Source organism: Lutjanus erythropterus, chromosome 6, assembly GCF_056507025.1.
Source record: "Lutjanus erythropterus isolate fLutEry1 chromosome 6, fLutEry1.hap2, whole genome shotgun sequence".
Classification (NCBI taxonomy): domain Eukaryota; kingdom Metazoa; phylum Chordata; class Actinopteri; order Lutjaniformes; family Lutjanidae; genus Lutjanus; species Lutjanus erythropterus.
The window spans coordinates 30,046,607-30,069,804 of NC_139322.1; the positions used below are offsets into that span (position 1 = coordinate 30,046,607).

Consider the following 23,198-nt stretch of genomic DNA (forward strand, 5'->3'; position numbering starts at 1 on the left):
CTACTGGTTAACATCAGAGGGCGATACAGGTCATAAATAAGCTGCTGTGTCTCTTGTTACATGTGATTTGATGATTTCATTTTCAGTTTGATGTATGCAGACTCAATTAGTGACAAATAAAATGCCACAAGATTATTCTGCACAAAGCAAATATTAGATTGTTAAATCAATGAAAAACAGAACTACTTTATATTTGAATTAAACATGTAACAACATATTTCTGTACTTAATCCAAACATTTTGTGCAGTTTCCAGTTTTCATTTCATTTGCAGTGCTTCTGAAGGAATTTGCTGAGGTAATGGATAAAATCAAAACCAAAGGGCAGCAACTACTTGTCAGCTTTTTTAGTTAAGTATGAGATCTTTTGTCAAACAGAAGCATTGACTATTTACAAAGACACAACAGCTGTCAGACAGGGAGCAATCTGCAAGTTAATCTACTTGGCTAGTTTTCCTGGGAAGAGGGTTGGTGAAGTAAAGATATCACAATGACTCTCCCCGAGCTCGTCCTTTGGTACTTTATCTTACTTGTTAAACAGGCATCTTAAGTGCACACTTCACTTTCTTGATGATTTGGAAGTTCTATTCTAAATTTGGAAACATTTTCATCCTTGTGATAACAAGTTCACAAGTTTAAAAATAATTTATCAGATTGTCATCGCTGTGATCGCAATGTCTCAAGTAATTTATTGGCTGCAACTGACTTTAATCAACAAGGACAGGTGGGAGATTGGGAATTCAAAGAGTTTGTCATTATCATAATAGACTGCGACATCTACAGCAATGGCTGTCTACAAAATGAATGAATCACTGACCTTTTGGTCTGCATCAAATTTATGAAGCATTTTATACGAAACAATTTAGCTGCCCATCAACCTCCCTTGAAAATAATTCCCCACTGGCCTCGCTTGGTGCTGTGATTTTAGAAATGAAAAATGTTACAAGTGCAAAGAATGTGACTGGGAAACCCTGACCAGGCTGACTACTGATCAATCCAGGCGTCCTCTGTCTACAGAGTCATTTATCCCGAGTCAGAGTCTGCGATACAACAAATCAGAGCAGTCTGACACAGCACAGATATAAACTCTGCATCTGCAACTCAGGAATCACTGAGACTTTTATATCCTAAAAATACATGGGCCCATTTTCTATCCTTTCTCTGCACTTGATGATACTTGTAATGGTGCTGAATGACTAATATAACAATGACAGCCTAACATAACCTAAAAAATATACGTAAATCAACTCATAACTTATAAAACAAAAAATCATAACCGTCATCCACAGATCTGTATGTGACTGTAACGCCGTTAATGTCTCGTTAGTGCACAGAAACAAAGTGTTTATTTTTTAGATTTTGTCTAGTGATGAACAGACCCAGAAGAAAAAAAGAAATACAGAGTTGTTCTCTACTGAATGACAAACGAGGGATTTAAAAAAAAAAGAAAAGGTACACGGTCAATTTCTTTGCCTGTAGTTTCAGAGAGACACCAGGTGGCAAATGAACCCCATCTGGAAAATTCTTTTCCCCTGGCACCTCTTCAAATCTTAAAGTTTTGTGTCATAGTTCATTAGCAGGACAGACCTGCAGCAGCTTCTTTTCTCTGGTCCAGCAGTTGGAGCTTTTCCTACTTCCTCTGTTACACACCTGGTCACATATTAAGAACCAGTGAATCAAAAGCTAATGTCCCTCGCAGCCATTTTTTAAGCGCTTATCAAACCGTCGGGCGTACAGTCAGCCTCTCAACAAGAATCAAAAACTCAGCGCAAGTCTCTGTCATTGGCGGCTTTCTTGTGGCAGGCGATCAGAGAACAACTGTGGCTGCTCCGAAAAAAGATTTACAAAAAGAATATTGTACACCCATTTTGTTATTTATTTAGAAAGCAAGAGAAAGAGACATGAAGCAGTGGACAGAGCGCTGCAAGTTGGGATTAAGTCCGGACGAGACAGAAATTTTTCTGGTTGACTTTCAGTCATATGCAAGGAGGAGGAGAAGTATTAAGTGTTCAGTTTGCCCAACTACATGGAGCATTTACAACCAACATGTCTGAACTGAAAGCACTGTACAGTTACCGCCCCACTGGGCTTCACAATGACATCGACAGAGTGTTTGTGAGCGCACAGCCATGTGTATGAACTAGTCAAAGATGTTGTGTGTGTTGGCGTGTGTGATATCGAGTGTGTGCCTAATCCTGGTCACCGGACATATCCGTGTACTAGTCAGGGATGCTGACTACACTAATATACCTGCCAGTGACCCCGAACAGAGCGTGCGTATCTGTACATCCGTGTGTTCTTTTTGTTATGATCTAGAAGGTGCATCCTCGAAGCTGATAATGCTGGACTCTGGGTGCTGCGCTCCGCCTGTGGATGCTGCACCCCCGCTCTGTGACAACGAGGACGAGGAGGTGGAGGAGAGGGAGGCGGCGGCAGCTGCTCCCCCTGCTGGTCTTGGCATCGAGGAAGAGGGGTCGCGCCCACCCGGGAGGAGTGGCTGTGTGTCGGTTCTGACCTCGTCGTCGTCATCGTCTTCCTCGTCGTCCATGCTGGGCCAGGCGGACTGGTCCTCCACACGCTTTAGACGCTCGTTCAGAGCCTTTAGGGCCAGTTGTCTGGAAGGAAGAGGGAAAGAGAAGCATTAATACCAAAGGGAAGTAGAGCTGTGCTCCAACGTAGGTCTGGCTGACTTTTGATTGTTTTAGTGCTTCCATGTAGATGTAATCTTCTGTAGTAACAGTGTGCTTCTATAAATGTATGAAAAAAGGCCCCTAAAACGATAAAAACATCAAGAGACAACTAACATGAGTAATCTTTCATCTGTTTTACAAACATAACATCCCTACATATACAGAACACAGGGTATATTGTGTATCGAGGACGTTTTTTCTTTTTACCATGGTATCTAAAGAGGTATGAAGTATCAATTTTTTTTTATACTAGTGCATCCAAGTTTAAAATTTTGGTAACATGACAACCCTAGACTGTACTACAATCAATGTAGTACCAACTGAAATAAATCTGTAGGTTTCCTGGTGTTAATAGTGTTTGATGTTAATGTTCTATCTTTTATTTTTCAGTTTAAAAAACTACAGGGCGTCATAGTTCGAATAAGATGCTCTGCATTACTTCGTCACATCCTCATCTGATTACACATCCTCCAACTCTGACCTATATTAGATTTGAATATTGCCTTAACTGGAATGATACTAGAGCACTGTAATTTATTCCTTGTGGTCACAGATTCATCCACAAAGAGAAAAACTACAGCAAGGGAACTCTGCCTTTTTTAGTGTCGTATATAATAACTACAGACTGTTAAATGTGTGAATCCAAAATGAAGATATGCAACTAGTTAGCCGGTCGCACAGAAATCAAGGGAAATAACTCACGTTTCACAGATATGTCCTTAATGAAGAAGAAGAGACAATTTATCAAATTAATTATATCATGTTTGGAATAAAAACTCAGAATTTGTTGATTAAATCTCCCCACTAATCCCCAAGAAGTATCAATTACTTTTAAATCATCATCATCACCCTAACATTAATTTCACTTTCATCAGATCCCTCAGCCACCAACTTATCAACATCAAGCATTTAAGAGGCCTTAGCTTCATTCACATGGCAGCCATATTTAATGTGTCACAGGGGAAGAAAAAAAGACACTATCCAGAGGATTAGTAGTGACATAGACTCAAACATAATGTGGCTCAACAAGTTAGTGGATAAAAATGTAATGATATTTGTTTGATGTCACAGCCTTTTCCAACAGGGAAGCATCAGGTTCCTGAACATGTGAGTGCTCAGCAAATACTTATGACTATACTTATAAACAAAGAACATACTTAGGCCTGTAGACATGAACAAGAAAGGTCTGCAGTACAGAGTCAAACTGAACTGCAGTTGCAGTTATGAGGTATGTGACTTAACCATTAGGCTACGGGGGTTTCTCAAACGTTTTCTCACACGCTTAACACTGAGATTATAAAAAAAAAACAACAAGAAAAAAATAAGATCACCCTTTATACCAATAACAGGAGCACAGGCCTGCATGTGTGAGAGCAATGACATCAATCTGTAACTGAATCTGTATGACAGCTTGGAAGTGTGTCTGCTAGACAATAGAACGGAAGGAAGAACAACCTCTGACAGCTTAACTCTTGAGAGCAGGTGTTAGTGAGTGTGAGAGTAAGCATGAGTTTGGGTGTTGTAGAGCTAAGGCATGAACATGTATGAGCTGTTTGAAGAGTATGACTTAAAAAGGGCACAGATGCTCTGCAAACATTCCCTGAGTAAATAAAACTAAAAACAACACTGTTTCTGTGCCTCTTCCCTGAATAGTGTACTTATTTGACTACATGGGTGTGTGTGTGTGTGTGTGTTTTATTTTATCCTCCCAATACTTGTTTGCATCCTGGACAAACCATTACGGGTTTCTAATGACGACAAACTAAAAATAATTTCACAAGTACATTTACTCTCTCTCATTGAGAAATTCTGGACTTGGCCTTGTGCCTTGCCCGATACTGCTGTTTGCTCTCGGTCGACTGATAAAAGAGCAGTGTCAAGATGGCTTGCTGTAGCGTTACAGGAAAGATCGGAGATTTCAGCCAAACATATTTGACCCTCAGTAAGTAAGTGTAGTTAGCAACTCTTCTTTGTTTATGTTATTTGTTAGCTTGTAACTGGAAGTGGCTGACAGCTAACTATTGACAGCTCAGCATCAGCTTTGCCCTGGAGGTTTACAGAGGTTTTCCTGCATTACAGTGATTGGCTTTTGAATTTGTTAGGTAGCATATCTAGCTCCCCTTCAGTGGAGGAATGTGAAAACAAATTTTGCACAGTATAGTCAATGTCAGACATTTTAGGGGAAATAAACAGGAAAAATACATGTCTGAGTGGAGGGGATATTTAATTTTGACAATTATAATTTGCTAAAATCTTGAGTATTTGGTATTCCTCTGGATATTCTGGTAGGGTGAAAAACCAGAGTTTGAGGCAGGCAAAGGGGGCTCCATCCAGTAATTACATTAGTTATTAAAAGGAGATAACACAGAATAGTATGTGTGAAATCTGTTTGAAGAGATAGTTCAGAGATACAGTCATTTTGAGAAATTTTACTGTTATTCTGATTTTCCAAAATCTGATTAATAAATGCCTTTGGAAAGACTTTTGTTATGGATTTGGTGTAGTCAGAAGTTGTCAAATAGCAATATTAAGCTGTCTTGGTTTAAATGTTGAGTGTCTAAAAGATCAAATAACATAATTAGGATCCCGTAGACATTCAGGAACTAAACAAACTTCAGCAAGATTACTAAGCAGGGTATATTTTTCCAAGCTTCGTCTGGCCCACAGTCTCAGACTTTGAAAACCTGTGATTTGGACCCTTAGATCACAGTAAAACTGATAACTACTACATTTTAGCAGATGCTTGTCTGCAGAGGGTCTCAGAGGAACCTCCATAACATCCAATTATTCTTAACTGCCCAATGTCAAAGATTTAACGACAGGGCATCCCAATATATCACAACAACCTTTACATGAGATCAGTGTATTAGGCTTTTATGTATGCAGATTGCTCTGACTCACCTCCTCCTCTCTGCGTCTTGTGGGTCTGTCCCTGGCAGGCTGATGGTGATGGAGGAGGGCGCCCCCACGTCGTATCTTTTCACCATCTTCCTGCACACCTTCATCTTCACCAGGGCTGAGTGGACCAGCCCCGCCAGCAGCCCCACGGCTGGCTGCAGTGCCTCAGGGAAGAAACTAGCAAAGGCAAAGTGGTCCGACATGTCACCGCGGCCCCGGCTGTGCCTCTGGTAAAAGCGCAGGTAGACCCATCCAGACAGGGCACCGTAGCTGTATGCAGCCAGGGGGGCGGAGCTGTCGAGCAGCCCAGAGAGGCGCAGCAGGGCCAGGAGGAGGAGGACCAAAGCTGGTGCTGCTTTGAGTCTCACCTGAAATGGCAGGGGGAGACAGATTTTCATTTGTCATGAGCAAAAATTATCACACAGCTACCATTTTGTCTACAGACCACCGAGGGTGCCAGTTCCCACAATTCCCTCAAGTCAGCTAGATTCAGTAATTGGAACACCGAACAATAGCTGGTTACATGCCAGGGTGGCGGGTGGGAGTCACATCAAAATGCACCAGAGTTTTGATAGAGCACATTTCCTAACCTGCTCAGCTGAGATGAGGGAGCTTAGAGTGAAGTAACCCAGTTTTATACAAACAAACAAGCACGAAAGGCCAAAATAATGGTGGATAAAGCAGAGTGGCCTCGTAGTTTGAGAGACACATTAACACTAATGTGTGCTTGAGCAAACACTAAACCCTCATCTGTACGCTCAGTATAAGCTGCTCTGCAGAAGACCATCAGATTTAATCTACAAATGTAAATTAACAGATCACACTGTAGTCCAAATGTGGAAGAGAATCACATGCCTGAACCAGAGAACACAGGCCAAGAAGAGCCAGCTCAACTACTGGCCTGTAAACCACTGACTTATATAGCTACATACAACATCATGATCTCTGTATTTGACTCTAATTTGACTGCCCGATATGTGTGTGTCAAAGAATTAATAACATTCCATACCACACCATACTGCCATAAAAAAAATGGAGAAAGTGCTACTTAACTTGGATGTAACAAAAGTAAAAACTAAACAATGATGACAAAAACCCAAAACAATTGAAAACCTTTGGTTCAACAAGTAAATGACAATAAAAACAGACACCCCCAAAAACCAAGTCATACTCTTTAACCCTGTTTTATCTGTGCCGCAGCATAAAATACAGTTCAACAATCTGGTACTGGCACTGACTACATATATACGAAAACCTGGACACTTCTATACAAAGCCCTGCAGTTAGTAAACATCTGTTTTGTTTTGTCTTTGTCACTGCTGTTTTTCTGCCTGTTAAAAAATGTAATTCAACGTAGTTGTCCTTCATAAGCTGTAGTGTTAAAATAATAATATAGCCTGATAGGTGCTTTTCTCTAACTGGATGTTTTCATGCAAAACCACAAACTACAGCCTTACAAGTTCGACAGGAGCCAACACCCCTGAACATCGAAATAACAGACATCATGGGATTCACCACATGTGGGTTTCCAGCTCAGATATACAGGAGCAGTGCAGTGTATTTCGTAAAATTCTTGGATACACGTCTGTAAAACAAAATGCTGAGGCTAAGTGTGTAAATTTGGGTATTCCACTCTTTACTATGCTATTAACTTCATTTTTAATACCTTCACTTTAAACTCACTGGGCACTGCATGTACAGTATACTGTATATTAACTGCTGACACAGACGAATGGTATCTGGTAAATCAGGAAATCTTCTTGTCCTTACTCTATGTGTATCCACTGTGAAATTTTCTGTTGTTCAGCAGAGTATGTTTTATGCTATTTTGTGAATACAGCAGGGAGCACAGAGGTCAACATTAACACATCTTTTCACCCCATTTGGGCAAGTGGGTCAGGAATCTACTTATTGATAATAATACTTTCCCCTATACAAATGTTTTTTTTTCATCTGTGATTCGACCAAATAAAAAGAGAGACTTAGGGAAACCGTCATATTTAATCTAGGGCTGCAATGTCTATAAATTTTCAAAAAATAGTGAAAAATGTCCATCCCAGTTCAGTCCACAGAGATGTCTTTAAATGTCTCGTTTTGTCAGTGTAAAACCCAGAGATATTCAGATTAGCATAATATTACACGAACTCCATATTTGAGGGCTGAAAACAGCATCTTCTGACATTTTTGTATGAAAAATAACTAAACCAATAAAAGTAAGATTATCAATATAGTTTAACTCTTTTTTCGAGTTGCCAGATTAAGGTGCCTGACATGGCATTTTACTTGCCCCAGGCAAACCTTATTCTTGAGCCTTGGGGTATCTTTGCTGTGTGGACTAGTGGTTAGGTTTCCAGTACTGTTCACAGTCTTGCAGGGCTATCTTCTAAGTTTAACTATGCTGTCCCATTCCCCATTGGTGTGGTGTTATTTTTGACCTCAAAAGGGGAGCATCCCTCCCCAATAAGCATCAATACAGAGCAGAAATTACTTTCATTATTTGTTAGCCTCACCTGTGGCACTCTGAGCACTGTTGTATCCCCCATAGTCTGCTTCAGCGCCACCAGGACACCTCCCAGGAACCCAGCTGCTCCGTGGACACGCACCGCAAACAAGAAGTCCAGGTCAAAGGTGGCCACATAGGTGAGGAGGTAGGAGAGGCCTGCAAGGAGGCCTGCAGACACATTGACCACTGCAAAAAAAATCAGGAGCTCCAGAGCGCCCCACAGAGGCTCCAGCAGGCGCCCACAGGCCATAACTGTCCCCACATTGGCTGCCACACCCCAGACGTGCTGCTCCACCACCCCATGGGTCACCAGTGTCCACACCCAGAAGTTGGGTGGAAAGAGGTAGCCTGGGGTCACCCCAAGCGCATATGGAGTGTCAACGGCCCATGACAACAGGTAGAGAAGGACCACCACAGCACTTATACTTTTTACAACCACACTGGTGCTGGCAAGGGCAGCCAGGAAGTGCTGTCGAGCCACCGGCAGGTAACGATTCATGGCGGTCTGTTGTGAAGAGGATCCTTCTTGAGCAAGTCAGCTCAGCAGATCAGTTTCCTCTGGTGCAGCAGATGTTGGATGCTGGTGTGAGATTAATAATGCCACGCAGAACAGGTGACACCTGTATGTCCTGACAGCATCAAGATCCACACTTCACTGTGGGCCTTCATTCGGGATACTGTCTTTCAGTTGGTTAAAGGTATCATTGGTAATCACCTCACTGAGGGCTTTTGTTTCTGTTCCAACAAGCTAACAAACTTTGGGTTCCAGATAAGATGTGATAACCTTAGCTAGAAGACCTTCTGATCTAGCTGCCTAGCTGGCGACCTTCAGTCGGCGTAGAGACGGAAAGCAAACTTACAAATCACCACCAGCGAGCAGGCAGGTGATACGAGCCAAATATGCAAATCCTAACCGAAACAAATGTATGTAAGTGCCAACTTCTTCAGAATACCTCGACTGAGTTAGCTTGTAAACACAGGAGAGCTAATGTTAGCTTGTTGTCAAACTGAAAGCGTCTTGAGTTACGTTAATTTATATTCGCCACAGAGGAGCAGGAGAGCTTACGTCTATGTTTGATTAAAGATAGGGCAGCTAGCGCCCGTAAAACCTGATCGTCCAGACCAGCCGACGGAGCTCCGTCCTCGGCCCGGTGTCTACCGGGTGTCTACCGGGGGCTAGCCCGAGGATTTCTCGTAGCTAGCAACAGGCCTTCAAAACAATGTTACAGACGCTTCTGAACCGGCATCAGTTCGCAGTTTTCTGGACAGGTTTTTCATACTACCTTATCTTCTATCGTCTGTTTAATTGTTCTTCCGTCTTTAGAAAGCAGGTCGCCAGAGGAAATTATATTCTGTTGGCAGCAGGCACTCCTCCTCCCAGTTAACACCACTCAGCTACTGACCTGCGCCGTCTGCCACCGTCATCAACGACCAGTGAAAAAACGTCAAGTCACGTAACGTTTCAACACCAAAGCACGCTGGGAAACCGAGTTCTCAACAAATGACGTTTACGCCGCAGGTGCTTAGCAGCGCTTTACGTTAGTCAAAATATCATTCATTTACAATTATTTAGACCCTCTTGGCGAGACTTCTAGCCGCCTGCGTATTTAAATTTTCAGGTACTTCAGTTCAGAGGGAGTTGTACCTTTTACAGCATTACATGTATCTGACAGCTATAGTCAATGGTGGATAGTGATTAACTACATTTACTTGAGTATTGTACTTAAGTACATTTTTTGAGTATCTGTACTTTACTTCACATGCTGTGATCCTCACAAAACACAGGAAACCAATCACAGTAGTTCCTCTCAAATGGGACTGATGTAAAAGCAGAAATACATCCAGGCGCTCTGTAACAAGAACAAGCATCTCTCCCTCTTTCATTCAAACAAAAAGCGGTAATGGTGACGGCAGGAGAAAGACAATTATTAATTATTCTAGGTAGGCTTTTAAAGTTGGATTGTTTTTATCAAAGTGAAAAATACAGCATAATTCATGTACATACTGCCTCTGAAGACAGAAAGAAATCTCAGTTATTTAACAGACTTTGAGAACTCCTTACAGTTAGCTTCAATCTAATTTTATGCAGTGATTTTAATACAGTTACATCAGAAAATGACAATAACTGCATTTCTATGTTGAGTTTTTATAGGTGTTTCTATAGACTTGGTGTAGCAGAGTGATTCTACAAGCAGGTCAGTGCATCATGAGGTGGTTTCAGAGAGTTACAAGGTTCTCTAAATGCATCATGAAAACAATGCAGCAGTTATTGGTATTAGAAAATGTACTCAAGTAAAGTTTTTACTCAGCAACTTTCACTTGTAGTTGAGTAATATTTGACCAGGAGTATCTATACTTTGACTCAAGTACTGGGGTTGAGTACTTTGTCCACCACTGGCTATAGTTACAAATTACTTTTCAGATAAATATACCTATATAACTATATATAACTTTATTTAGCTTTGTTTAGTTTGCTTTAAAAAGCCGGTTAGGTTAAAAATGCCTGATTATCCACAGAAAGAGCAATAATAGACATGACATGTCTTAATAGAGTAAACACTGGTGTTAGCACTAAAGTTCAGTTTCATTCAGGTCAGGGTGCAGCTATTGTGCATACTGACTCAACTGGAAAGGCTCTGCTACACTTAATGGAACAGGACCTTAATTAGTATCACTGGTAACACCTGTTTACACTATTTAAGGCAAAACTGGTGGCAGTAAAAAGGTCTATTCAATTAAATTTAATTTTATTTCTAAAATAATAGAAGTTATCTCTGAGCACTTTTCATGTACAGCAGATCTATACCCCATTTGACTAAGGATTAAAATCTACTTGTATCGTTGGTAGCTGCCTTTAAAGTAATTTGTAATTTGTGGTTAATGTTTTCATAATGACCTTGTTTTACACTATGGTAGGAGTAACTCTTTCTCCTTTGGAAATACTATATTATTTCTATGGGATATTAGCCAACACATTTACTATATTAGGTAACAGGTTTCTTATGGTTTTGTTTTGATATTATCATTATTATATTTAGTCTTGTAATACTATTGTTCACTTTAAAATGTGAAATTTGCACATTTAGTCTCAAAACAAGATACACTTTTTGTTTCCTCATTGAAATTATGCAAAAACACACAAAAAACACAGATGCATTGATTTTATTCTAAACAACTCACAACACATTTACAAAAAAAAGACAAACCACATACAAATAGGTTGTAACAGGGAAACATGAAACAAGGACACAGACTGAACAGCAACCTTCACTCAGAGTTTACAGAAACAGAAAGATCACGGCCATCACTGAATCTAGAAAGAAACAGACACGTGTGATGATATTCATTGTGCTTCATGCTGCGTAGTTTCACAAAATCAAGCACTCACATACACGCCTTTATACATAACCTGGAGACCCATGCACTCTAAAAATGAAGTTACAAGGCCAGCTGTACTAGTTCAGCTAACCACTGATTTATTTCTGCCTGTGGTTGATGACTTTAAGTACTCTGACTTATAGATTTGATTTGGAAGCACATTTTAGGTCTGAAGTCCTGTTTCTATCAATAGTGGATACGAATTTTGCAATTTACATACATTGTGGCTGCTTAATCGGAATGTAATAGTTATGGATCAGATTAGATCGAATGAAAGAGCAGGTGTAGATTAAAAAAACAGGCAGCCAGGTTCTGCAGTTTAATAATCATGCAAGTCAGCTAGTGAGCTGGATTACTCCAGTCATTTGTCTCTGCAAAACCATCACTGTGTGCACAGGATATCAATCAAGTGACATCAAGATACTTCCTGTTATCATCCAAGTGTTTTACACCTCTCACTGTGAATTTATCATCTTTCGGTGGGTGGAATAAACTTTACATTACAACAGCACCAACAAGCCAGAAGTAATCTTTAGAAGACACATTTGTTGGTTTCAGTTTTAAGGATGAGGTCTCTTTCACACACATACAGAAACTCCAATATGTGAGTGACCATTCATTGAAGTGTGATGTGGAAAGATTTATATATATATATATATGTATATATATGAATGCAAATTAATCAACAGCAGACAAAAAAAATGAGCTCAGCTATTTTTAGCTGATCCAATTCCTGCTGTAAATCGTGTATTCATCTGAAAAAGAACAAAAAAACTTCTATCTCACAGCCACTTTGTAATCTTTCAGCGACAAGCCTTACATTACAACTTTTCTTTAAGAAATGCCCCATATTTGACCTTTTTAACCATATTGTGAGAGTAGGCATTGTAAGATTCAGATAGTGAACTGGCCTGTATATATAATTTAGGTTCATTCAGCATCCATATTCATCTCTTTTTCAAGGGATGAAATATGTAAAACATCATTAAGACTACACAGTATTAGATTTTAATGTGAAACACCTGCATGTTTTGTCGACATTATCTGCAGTGTATTCTTAAAAAAAATCAGTAATCAAAATAAAGTACTGTCTGGTGCTAAACTCAGATACTAATTATCCAGAAGGAAAAAAAAACACACAGCAAGTACTAAAATGGACCATAAACTCTGAGGTACACCAGACGTACAGTACAGTTGCTGCTATCTGTACATGTTTTAGGGCTTCTGGGAAACCTTTTCTCTTAAAATTGAGCCCAGAGTGATTATTCTGTCTGCTTACTGGAAGTCTCAATTTAGACTAAACCTGTACTAGCTGACAATAAGCATGCAAAGACAAATACTGTAAGTTATTGTGTTAAAACTGCATAAATGAATATTCTCGTCATGTGAATGGAAAACTGAAGAAGTGGCTCATCTTCTTGGAAGCATACTTGTTTTACATGTGCTTGGTTGCCTGTGTGTGTGTTTGTGTGTGTGAGGGAGGGACAAATGGGGGTAAGTACTACATCTGCTACCACTACTGATGTAAAGAAATTAGGAACTGTATTATTTAGAACATGTTTCTTTTATTTACAAACTTCAAAAAAACAAAAGGATCTAAAAGTAATCCAAGGTCATACACATTATCCATCGATAAACTACACAACAGGCTTTGACTAGAGCCAATCCTCAAAGACAGCAGCTTTAATCTTCTCCTCGGCTAAAATGGAATTGAGACAGTCGGCTCGGCTCGTCCAACCGAATCGATTTGTATAAATAAATATGTAAATTCAAGTAGAAAGCTGTGAAATAAGAAGAGCAGTCATGTCAGCACGGCAAACGCTGAGCTGACAACCAAACAGTTCAACACTGAGGAAACTCGCATGTTTGCCGTCGTAGAGATGACACAGATGGACATTTCTGATGATATGGTAATGAGCAAACAAAAAAACAAAAAACAAAAAGGAAAGAGAAGCACTTGATATTATTATTTTCTTTTCAGCTGATGTGTGGTTGGACTGCAACAGTTTCTGACCCATTACTTAAAATACTCAGATTCCCGATTGTGAACAGGCAGGATATTCTGATGAAGGAGCTCATATATAAATAAGCTTAAAGGTCATTATCATGTATCCCTGATGTGCTTTTTTGGGTCTCTTACAATCAAGAGCTGATCAGACTCATCGTAAATGGGATATGATTTATACTTCCTTCTTAAAGGTATACTATGCAGGATTTGTCAGTTGTTTGTAAACACACCATCCAGACTTGGCCCCTCCTCCCCAGCTCAACAAGTGAGCCAGAGACTGAAGAGAGGGAGCTGCGTTAGTAAGAACAAAGCACCAAATTTGAGAAGTAAAACGGTATTTTCTGATTGTTTTATGGCTGTTAGTGTGTCAAACAGTCACACAGACCTGCAGCTCACACAGGAAATAGTAAAATGCAGGCAGACAGCAGGGTTGGATCCAAACATAAAAGACACTACTGTGGAGGGCCGTAACTGATGATTGCAAGGGGTTATTTTTGTATGAGTATTTTGTTTTTTTTAAATGAAAATCCTGTGTAGTATACGGTGGTATCCTATGCTATCCTGGCTATCAGTGTGCACAGTAACGGACTAATCGGTTGGTCCACATTCAAGTTCTACACAAGTTCACATGCACTGGGTCAGACTGGCAGACTGTTTTCCATCTGTGGTAACAACAAAAGTAATATGATTGTACAAATTTTACAAACAAGATAAAGAAAAAGCAACAAAAGGAAATCAAAAAAAACATTGTACAAAAATAAAAATACAAATGAATAAATATGCACCGTCATAAATAAATTAATTTGGTAAATTCAAACATTGTAAAAAGAGGAGAACAAAAAAAAAAAAAAGAAACATGAGTAAACTAACAATTTCAGTATGAAGAACAAATAACATGGAAGAGAAAGAACAGGAAATGTTTTTAATTGACGATGTTTCTGTTTTTTTGTCCACTGAAAGAGCTGGTGGTTTTTAAAGCTCTCGCTGCAGCCATTTTGGAGGAGAAGATTTTGCACACACACAGGACAGTGCTGACCATAGTAGATCAGTTTGTGTGATCAGAGGGGATCAATAGGAACAGCAGAATGATGATTTATGGTTTCTCTAAAGGGTAATTGGTCATATGATGAAGCCTTCAACCAGCCTACACACGACATATACAGATTTGTGTCTCTTTTACAGTGAAGTACAGTGTACAGTGTTACCTGCAAGGTCATACAGCGAGATGGATATGTACTTTGACTACGACTGGGGCTGTGAGGATGCTGTAGAGAGAGCGTGTTGCTGCGTTGGATTTGAACTGCTCTACACGATTTGGTCTCTTAAGACACAATCCTCTACACTGGAGGTTTCTGATGTGCTTGTGCATTCTGGGTTTTTTTTTTTTTGGCAAAGCTACACCATCTCTCCCAAAAAAAAAAAAAAAAAAAAAAAATCAAGTTTGGTTTCACAATGACCTCTGATCATAAAATGAGAAAGAAAGTGGAATCTGTGCTGTCGATGAGCAACGAGTTTCTATCAAATTTATTTTTTTAACGATTCCTTTTGTAACCCTTTAAGAACACAACACACAAATACAAACACAGTAACGACACAAGCGTAACCGAAACTCTGGGTTCGCAAGCTTAATTCCTCTGGGGTTTTGTACGAATACATATATAGGCTTGAGTGAGTGTTTTGCATCGTTTTTCGCTAGGCTACAGTAAGACTGTGGGTGAGATTCAGAGAGCCGCAGTGACCGCACCGTCTCTCTTTACCTCTCCTCTCTCACAGTTAACATTCAGAAAGATGGAGGCAAAAAGGCATCTTCTGTTGGTTGTTTTCTCCGCTACAAGGAGGACACCTCGCAAGAACACAGTTTTTTTTTTCTCATTTTCACCTGGCTGTTTTTAGGCAATGATTTTCTTTAAAAAGTAAAAGAGATTACATAAATATAAAATACACACAAGAAAAAAAAAAAAAAAGAAAAATCAGATCTTCCCACATCTGATGCCTAAACAGAAGGAGTCTTTTCAAAAAGGCCTGGTTTAAAGGCATTTGATTAAGCATACATTCTTTCATTGGAGTTTTAAGGTTTCAGTAATCGTCATTAAACCTCATCCTTAACAAGCCTCTTCATCAATAATTCAAGATGATCCTGTTTTTATTTACTTCAAGAGCAAAAAACGTACAATACCCCCTGTCCTGGCAGTGAATTATTGAGTGAAATCAAAATGCTTTCTAAAACTGTTTGATCTGTTTACCTTTTCTTTTACAACTAAGAAGAATTCAGTAGCAATAGTCGACAAGTGACAAACAATACCATTTCAGTTACTGATATTTAACAAACGTTACTACCAGCTAACTTAATTATCAAACCTTTTTTTTTCTTATAAGCAACTCCTCCCTACTGTTGTCTTTTTAATTTGCTGGAAAAAAGCAAGAGTCTCAACATTTAGCAAAGCTGCAGAACTATAATCTCTAAAGTCAACAGTACAACTAGTGGCCATTTGTGGTCACTGCAGGCCCGTGCTCAGCAGTACGAAGTCCAGTGATTAGGATTTCAATGCCAGTATTGGACAAAAACTTGGAAGCTCAGAGTCCTCTGATGTTCATTTTCTTATTCCATCTGGAGCTTTTTTATCTTCTGATAATTCAGCATAAAGACCTGTTGTTCTGTGTCCAGTCTGTGTTCAATCCCCACTTAGACTGTGTCTCCACGGCAGCAAAGATGAACAGAGGAAACACTTTAGCAGGGGCTTAGTTGTCATTGCTTCAATCATCTTTCATTTTTTGTCAATTTCCCTCGTGGCCTCGGCCACAGGCCCTTTGAAGCCTAGCAAATAGGATGTCATCCTATTCCGATGATTATTAATTGAATCAAGCTTGCTCAGATTCATCTGTCACTGTCCCCTCACCTCAATGACATCATCGTCATCATCCGAGCTGCTGGCGCTGCTCAGATTCCCGCCGTTCACCAGCACTGGGCCCCGGTGGCCCTCAGACCGTGCTGAGGGGGAGAAGGAGGAGGGAGAAGAGGAGGACGAGCCAGAGGCGGCAGTGGGAGGGTACTGGGAAAGGAAGCTAGCGCCGGCTGGGCCGGGAGTGGCGGCTGGACCTGGCAGCCCACCAGGGAGCATCGACCCTGTGTAGAGGCTCGCCAGAGACTGACTGTAGGAGAGAGGGAAACCCGGTGGGAGCATCCCAGCCATGCCCGCCATGCTGGGGCTCAGCACGAACGGCGGCAGGGTTCCTGGAACCGAACTTGCGGCCTTGACTGATGCAGAGGGTGATGATGATGAGGAAGATGAGACAGCGGTAGAAGTGGTTGACGTGGAGGAGGAGGAGGTGGGGACTCCACTGGTTCCACCAAAGCCAAACAGATCTGGGTACATGTAACTGGGGTCCCCCATTTGAGAGTGGGGGCGGTGGAAGTAAGGTGAACCCGCCCCCATGAAGAGCGGGTGCCCCAGTGACCCGCCCAGCATGGCGGGGTTGAGGCCCAGTGGAGAGAGGCCGTAGCCGCCGGTAAATGGGAAGCCTTGTGAGGCCAGAGGGGCTGAGGAGTGTTTGCCCGCAGACGGCTGCTTACTGGGCCGCTCATCCAGGGACGGGGTGGAGGCTTTACGCTTGGAGCCTGTTCTGAGATCCTGGGCGGCGGTGGCGTCCATGATGGGTTGGATTACATTAGTCACAGAGGCATCATGGTGGCTCAGATTTCCCCCGCTGCCGTTGGTCTGAACTGGTTTGGTGGGAGGCGGATTGCTCTCTGGTGGAGCTCCAGGGCCTGCGGTGACACCAGCTCCTGCTCCACCTGTGTAGCGCTGCAACTCACTGATGATCTCTGGGCTATCAGGTGAAAGAGGTCGGGGCAGGGTCTTAGATGGCACCTGCTGCTTCCTGTCAGGTGACAGGCAACCGTTACTTCCATTGGTTGACACTTCATCTGGTTGGGCCTGGGAATCTGACAAGAAACACAGGGTTAGATTTTATGATTATTATTATTATTATTATTATTATTATTATTATTAGAATCCAACTCCTAACAGAGAAACTTTATGAACCAGCTTATCATAATATCATTAGGCCATTGTTTCAGACCATAACTCAGGCTGAACAGTGAGTACAAACAGATACAGGGTTCCAACATTTAATAAGGTTAAATTTAAGAAATCTTTTTTATCCTAATATTAAATATGGAGCTTAATCCCAGATCAAAATTTCTCAGAAGGACCTTGAATATTGCCTTCTGTGTTTGTAATGTTAAATGTATGTTTTTGTTTTTCTTAATTTTTTGTCTTTTCTGTGACGTTGCAAGTAGAGCTTCTTCAATTTCAGGCTCGTTCTGAGTGTCATCATCATCATTAAATAATGTTATAATGTCAGCATTATTTTCTTCACTTCATCCTTATTTGACATTTCTACTCCTGTTTAGTTTAGTTTTGGTAATAAATCATCTCACCTTTGGGTGGCGCTGTAGTACTCTCTTCTGCAGTCTTGGCCTTATTAGCTGCTCTGATGGCAAAGATCCGACCATCAGATGTCCTGATGTAGGTCCCTAAAACAGACAAAGGTGGGAGAAATGATCAGTACACACAGAAAGTTCACTCTTCATGAAGTGAAATGAAGAAGGTTTTGCAGAAACGTGATTGTGCATGGAGTTACAACTAATCATTATTTTCTTTATTAAACTACTGACTGTTTTCTCCTTTAATTTATGAATTGTCTTGTTCTGTCCAAACATATTCAGTTTAGTATGACTTAAAATGGAAAAAGGTGGCAAATTCTTGCATTTGAAAAGTTGAAAACAACACAACATGCGGAAGGTTTCCAGAGTATAATTAAGTGGTACTGGTACCTTTGGTGCCCCTGATGATGTGGATGCTCTCTCCTGCAGTGATCCTGGCCTGAACATCTGTTGAGCTGTTGGTGCCTGGAATCACTATGTCTGTAGAGACCATGAAAGACAAATTTAGCAAGAATACATACAAACATTAATTCTTTTTCAGCAAATATTGTGAATAGTAGAAGAAAAAGGTTTAAGATAAAAAAAGGACAAATTGAAATAGAGGATATGGTTAAAAAATGTCCATTATATGTAAAGTTTGCCTACCAGTAGTGGTGACAATCCTCTGCACAAACACCCCGGCTTTTTGCAGGCAGTTGACGGGGAAACCTCCGAGGCTGGATGCTGAGGAGTTGTCGCCTGGGGCTGAGCCTACAGCCGCCTGCCGGGGCACCATGGGAACTGGCGTTGACTGGACTGGCCGGACACTGGCCACTGGCTTTTCATCAGTATGAGGAGGTGGACGCCTAAGCAGAGAGAGTTCATTTTTCATTAGTTCCTGCATTTATTGTTCTTATATGTCACTTGTACTCTTAACGCAAGAGCCTGTTCAAAGGCAAAATGACAAATGAATAAACACAACTTGGAGGAAGTTTTTTTTTTCCTGTTAGTTTGTTAAGTTTTATTTTGGCAGTCATTGCAGCTGTGGGTCACTGACCAGTTTCTCTGACTGAAGGCGGGGATATTGGTGAGGCTCTGGTCACTGGCGGGGTAGTAGTGAGCGTAGGATGGGCGCGTGTATGGCACAGAGGCCCTCTTCTCCTCTTCGTAACCCTTCTTCGCTGCTTTCTTCTCAGCGCTGCTCAGCTTCATCTCCCTGCGGTCTATCAGCAGGGACTCGTGAGGGAATGGTTGCTGGAAAGGATGACAAAAGATGTGAGATAGCTCATTCATATTTTCTTTCTCTTTGCCATCTCTGTGCTTCTGTGTTGAGATTTGAAGTTTCATCAGCTTTACCAGTGAATTAGGTGCCAAATGGGAAATTCTTTGCCTCATGAAGCCAGCTTTAAGTCTTGAGAGTTCAGTTTTTGCTGTGAGTTAAGTCTGAAGTACGTCCACTGAGGATTCAACAGTTTTAATTAAGAAGTGACTCACTCATGACCTCTCAAAACCTCATCAGTTGTCTTAAAGTGTTAAATATGAAGCAAAGCATATTTTCAACAGCCTACTGTCATTCTCACCTCACATTTTTACAAGTAGATTTAGAAGGATAATTAAAGGAAAGTTGAAAATTTCATTCAAACAGCCACTATGACAGCCAGTGCCTTATTTAATTAACAGAGAACTGTCAATCATCTTTCTTACTGCCTGCTTAAAGGGATAGTTTGGGCTATTATGATTATTATTTTTTTTATTTTTTGGGGGCTTTTATACCTTTATACAGCTGATGATATGACAGGAAAGAGAGGAGAGAGTGGGGGAATGGCACACAAAGGGACGTACGCAGGAGTTGAACCCACAGCCACTGTAGAGCCTCAATACATGGGGCAAATGCTCCAAGAACTGAGCCACCAGGCCACCTGCTTGGGTTTGTATCAGGTACTTATCGATAGTCAGTGTATTAGGCAGCAGAAGCCTACTAGAACTCCCACAAATTCCCACATCCTACTTAAAAAAAACCTCTAGGCGGTGTATTTAAACAGTGTTTTTTCCTCAGTCTCCTTTGGCCACCTACCTTTGTAATCAGGTGAGGATAGAAGTGCAGCGCCTTCCTGAGGACACCCTCCATGCTGTCTTGGGGCCGCAGCTGCACCTGAGAGGGGTCTGGCTCCTCCTCCACAAAGTGAAGAAGAGACTCTACCTCCCTCCTGGTGAAGGTCAACACGGGGTTCAGGTCGTCCACCACCCGGTCTGATGGAGGAAAGGAGAAAGAAAACAGGAAGATAAAGGACAAGGCGAAAAGAAAGCGAATTGTGAAGGACTGTTTGATTTCTAACAGCTCTCCAAAGCATAAGCGACCTGAATGTGTCTGTCTCACCAGTCAAAGCCTACAGCAAACACTTGAGACAGTTTACTCTGTCAGACAAGAGCCTCTTGGCAGAAGAACTCTGGTTTCAGCACAAAGCGGATTATTTAATTCTGGGGGGTCTGTCTGCTGGGTGTTCACACAGATGAGGCTGGACTGGGCTTTTCACTAAGTTTGATGACGACTGACAGATGTTTGGTAGAACTGTCAGCTGAAGTAGCACACAAGTTGTGTATTTAAGAACAAATGTGCTTTAATACATTTTATATGGCTTTTTATATTTTCCATTCTGATCCCTTTTATGTGGGGTTCAGTCACTTTTTTTCTTCTTTTTTTCCCTTCATCATTTCCTTAGTTCCTGTGTTGGTTTGTGTAACATGATTGTGCTGCTGTTGAATAAAAAATAGAACAACTATTGTAAATATTTACCCCAAAAATCTGGTTTTCTGTACTGAACTGGGCATATAGAGGATATTCTAACATCACTCATCAATGCATTTTCCTACTCGCATCAAACCAAATGTTATTTACAAAGTCCAAAACCACAAAGCAGAGTTTGCCTCGGGGAGTTTTACAATCTGTTCAGTGAACGACAACCTCTTTTTTTTGGATTAGAAAAACAAAAATTGTTTTAACAGGGACAAACATTTAAGAAACTTCAGGAAGAGCCACAGTTGGAGGATCTCCCTCACAGGACAGACTGACATGCAATAGATGTTGCCTGTACTAACCTGACATGCCCTGTTTGGAGATCTGACGATCATAGATTTTCTTCTCCAGCGTGAAGTCACAAACCAGTCGGTAGATATGACACGGCTTCCTCTGACCGTAGCGGTAGACGCGGCACACAGCCTGGGCATCATGGCACGGGTTCCAGGAGGCGTCGAACACCACCACACGGTTCGCCCCGATCAGGTTGACGCCCAGACAACCAGCCCTGAGGTCCAGAGAGGAGGTCAGCAATGTTTGTTATATTATATGTCCTGATCTCAATATTTCACATGCCATTCCTTTAGTAATACTGTCTGTGTGTGTGTGTGTGTGTGTGTGTGTATTACCTGGTTGAGAGCAGGAAGACCCACACTGTGGTGTTGGATGGATCGTTGAACTGGTTTATCAGTCTCTCTCTCTCCGAGGCCGTTGTACTTCCATCCAGTCCTTCAAGATATTACACAACCAATTGAGAGTTGAAAATCAAACAGTTTAAAGCATATTTGAATTCAAGCATATTCATAACATTGAAAATATGATTGTTAAAATGAATTTTTCACACTTTTAAGACTCTGTATGAATTTTAACTTATTTTGTTTTCAACTTCCTTTTCTCTGAATTTACAGTTTTAATTTACATACATTTATTTACTTTTTTACTTATTCAAAAAAAATATCACTTAACTGAACTTTTGCTATCATTATGTAATGTACATTATATAATGATAGCAAATCCACACAAAACAAAAGTCTATTTTAGAAAAATAAGAAACCTGTAGACATATTGAAACTTAATCCCCTTTTACTTGATTGACAAAGTGATTTTTAACAACCTCATTAGCAAGAGATAATGGCTGACCTGATTCAGGTAACAGATACAGGGTGTGTTTTACAAGACTGAAAATACACAAACAACAACTTTACAAAAGCTGTGAATTCCCGTCTGTGAAGAACCATAAAACAAAATCTGACACCAGCAGGTGGCAGCACTCATTGTAAGTCAATGAAAGCATTTGCACCACTGCACAACTAAACCACTGTAGTCAGAAATACCCTCAAGATAAACCCACAGCTTTATGAGAAATTTTCAATCTGTCTGCTACTATTAACGTCTCATTGTCTTGTATTTAGTGGCCTTAATATCAGGTTTCTTAATGTTTTGGACCTCAGACATATTTGTTGAACCAAATACTGAATAATTAATGATCACTTACTGTAGTAGTTGATGTTGCGGACCCAGTTCTGGTTGGGTCTGTCTCTGCTAGACGTGTTTGGTGACGGAGGTACGGGTCTCTTAGCCAGAAAATCCTCAATCACTGTCAGTGTGGACAAACTCTGACTGCAGGACACAGACAAACGGCAGAATGAGGGATTGGATCACATACTGGAAAAGCTTCAGTAATGTAAATGTGATGCAAATCAGAAAATAAAAAATTTCCCTTTCCACTTCCACTCCCCGAGTAAGTTGTTTAGCTACAATTACTTTTTGGTTTATTTGTTAGATCAAGTAAGTGTGAAAATGTGTGAAGTGCTCTTGCGTTGTCTAATCATCCACCTGAAGACAAGGAGTTTGTCTCCCTTCCTGATGCTCTCTTCTATCAGGTGGAACAGCAGCACCATTTTTGCAGAGTTCTCCAGGATGCCAGGCTTATAGTCACACATGATGTCCTTTGCCTGGTTATATAAAGAGAGAAACACACTTTTAAAATTTACTCAACTATTAAACATCACATTTATATTAATAGTTCAGCTGATGAGACATCATCTTTATTAAATTAAGCAGCTTAGTTTTATTTAAAAAAGTGAGATCACAAACCAGCTGGTTTGCAAACCTTATCAGAAAGAAAGGTAATGACCAAAGCTGTGAACTTTGTTTAAATGCTTAACTTCCCAACATATACTCTGAAGGTTTTCTACAAAAACAAGGTGTTTTAAGGAAGCCCACTATGCGGTGCTGAGCATGCACAGAGGTATCAGTATTTTTCAAGCTGTATCAGTGAAAACACTGAAGTCCCTGCCGTTTCACATGCTTTCTAGTGAAATGCTTAATCACACATTGCTGCCAGGCAAATAAAACTCCAGTAAATGAGCGTAATAAAACTTGGAAACAAAATGATGGCTCCATGAGGCCCTAAATGTCAAGAAAAGATGAAGTGTTCAAATTTTGCAGAGTTCAATGATTTGAATTTATGTACTGTGATGTAAGTCAGTGAATCCAGCTT

General features: G+C 40.7%; 2 protein-coding genes across 4 annotated transcripts in view; both read right to left on the reverse strand.

Moving 5' to 3' along the window:
- Window positions 1-1,851: 1,851 nt before the first annotated feature.
- On the reverse strand, window positions 1,852-9,205 carry tmem115 (transmembrane protein 115). The gene is made up of 3 exons (XM_084721608.1): window positions 8,097-9,205; window positions 5,590-5,954; window positions 1,852-2,613 (listed from the first exon to the last, which is right to left on the reverse strand). The coding sequence occupies exons 1-3, from the start codon at window positions 8,586-8,588 to the stop codon at window positions 2,304-2,306; spliced, it is 1,167 nt and encodes a 388-aa protein (XP_084577734.1). The 5' UTR covers window positions 8,589-9,205; the 3' UTR covers window positions 1,852-2,303.
- A 5,919-nt stretch (window positions 9,206-15,124) lies between these two features.
- LOC146325535 (helicase ARIP4-like) overlaps window positions 15,125-23,198 on the reverse strand; it is an 88,981-nt gene continuing 80,907 nt past the window's right edge. For all 3 annotated transcript variants that reach the window (XM_084721609.1, XM_084721611.1, XM_084721610.1), the window contains 10 exons: window positions 22,532-22,650; window positions 22,191-22,315; window positions 21,325-21,424; window positions 20,998-21,203; window positions 19,976-20,151; window positions 18,959-19,155; window positions 18,568-18,767; window positions 18,313-18,402; window positions 17,917-18,012; window positions 15,125-17,418 (listed from right to left, as the gene is read on the reverse strand). In XM_084721609.1, coding sequence (XP_084577735.1) covers window positions 16,358-17,418; window positions 17,917-18,012; window positions 18,313-18,402; window positions 18,568-18,767; window positions 18,959-19,155; window positions 19,976-20,151; window positions 20,998-21,203; window positions 21,325-21,424; window positions 22,191-22,315; window positions 22,532-22,650 — 2,370 coding nt within the window. In that variant the 3' untranslated portion in view covers window positions 15,125-16,357. The remainder of the gene's footprint in view (window positions 17,419-17,916; window positions 18,013-18,312; window positions 18,403-18,567; window positions 18,768-18,958; window positions 19,156-19,975; window positions 20,152-20,997; window positions 21,204-21,324; window positions 21,425-22,190; window positions 22,316-22,531; window positions 22,651-23,198) is intronic.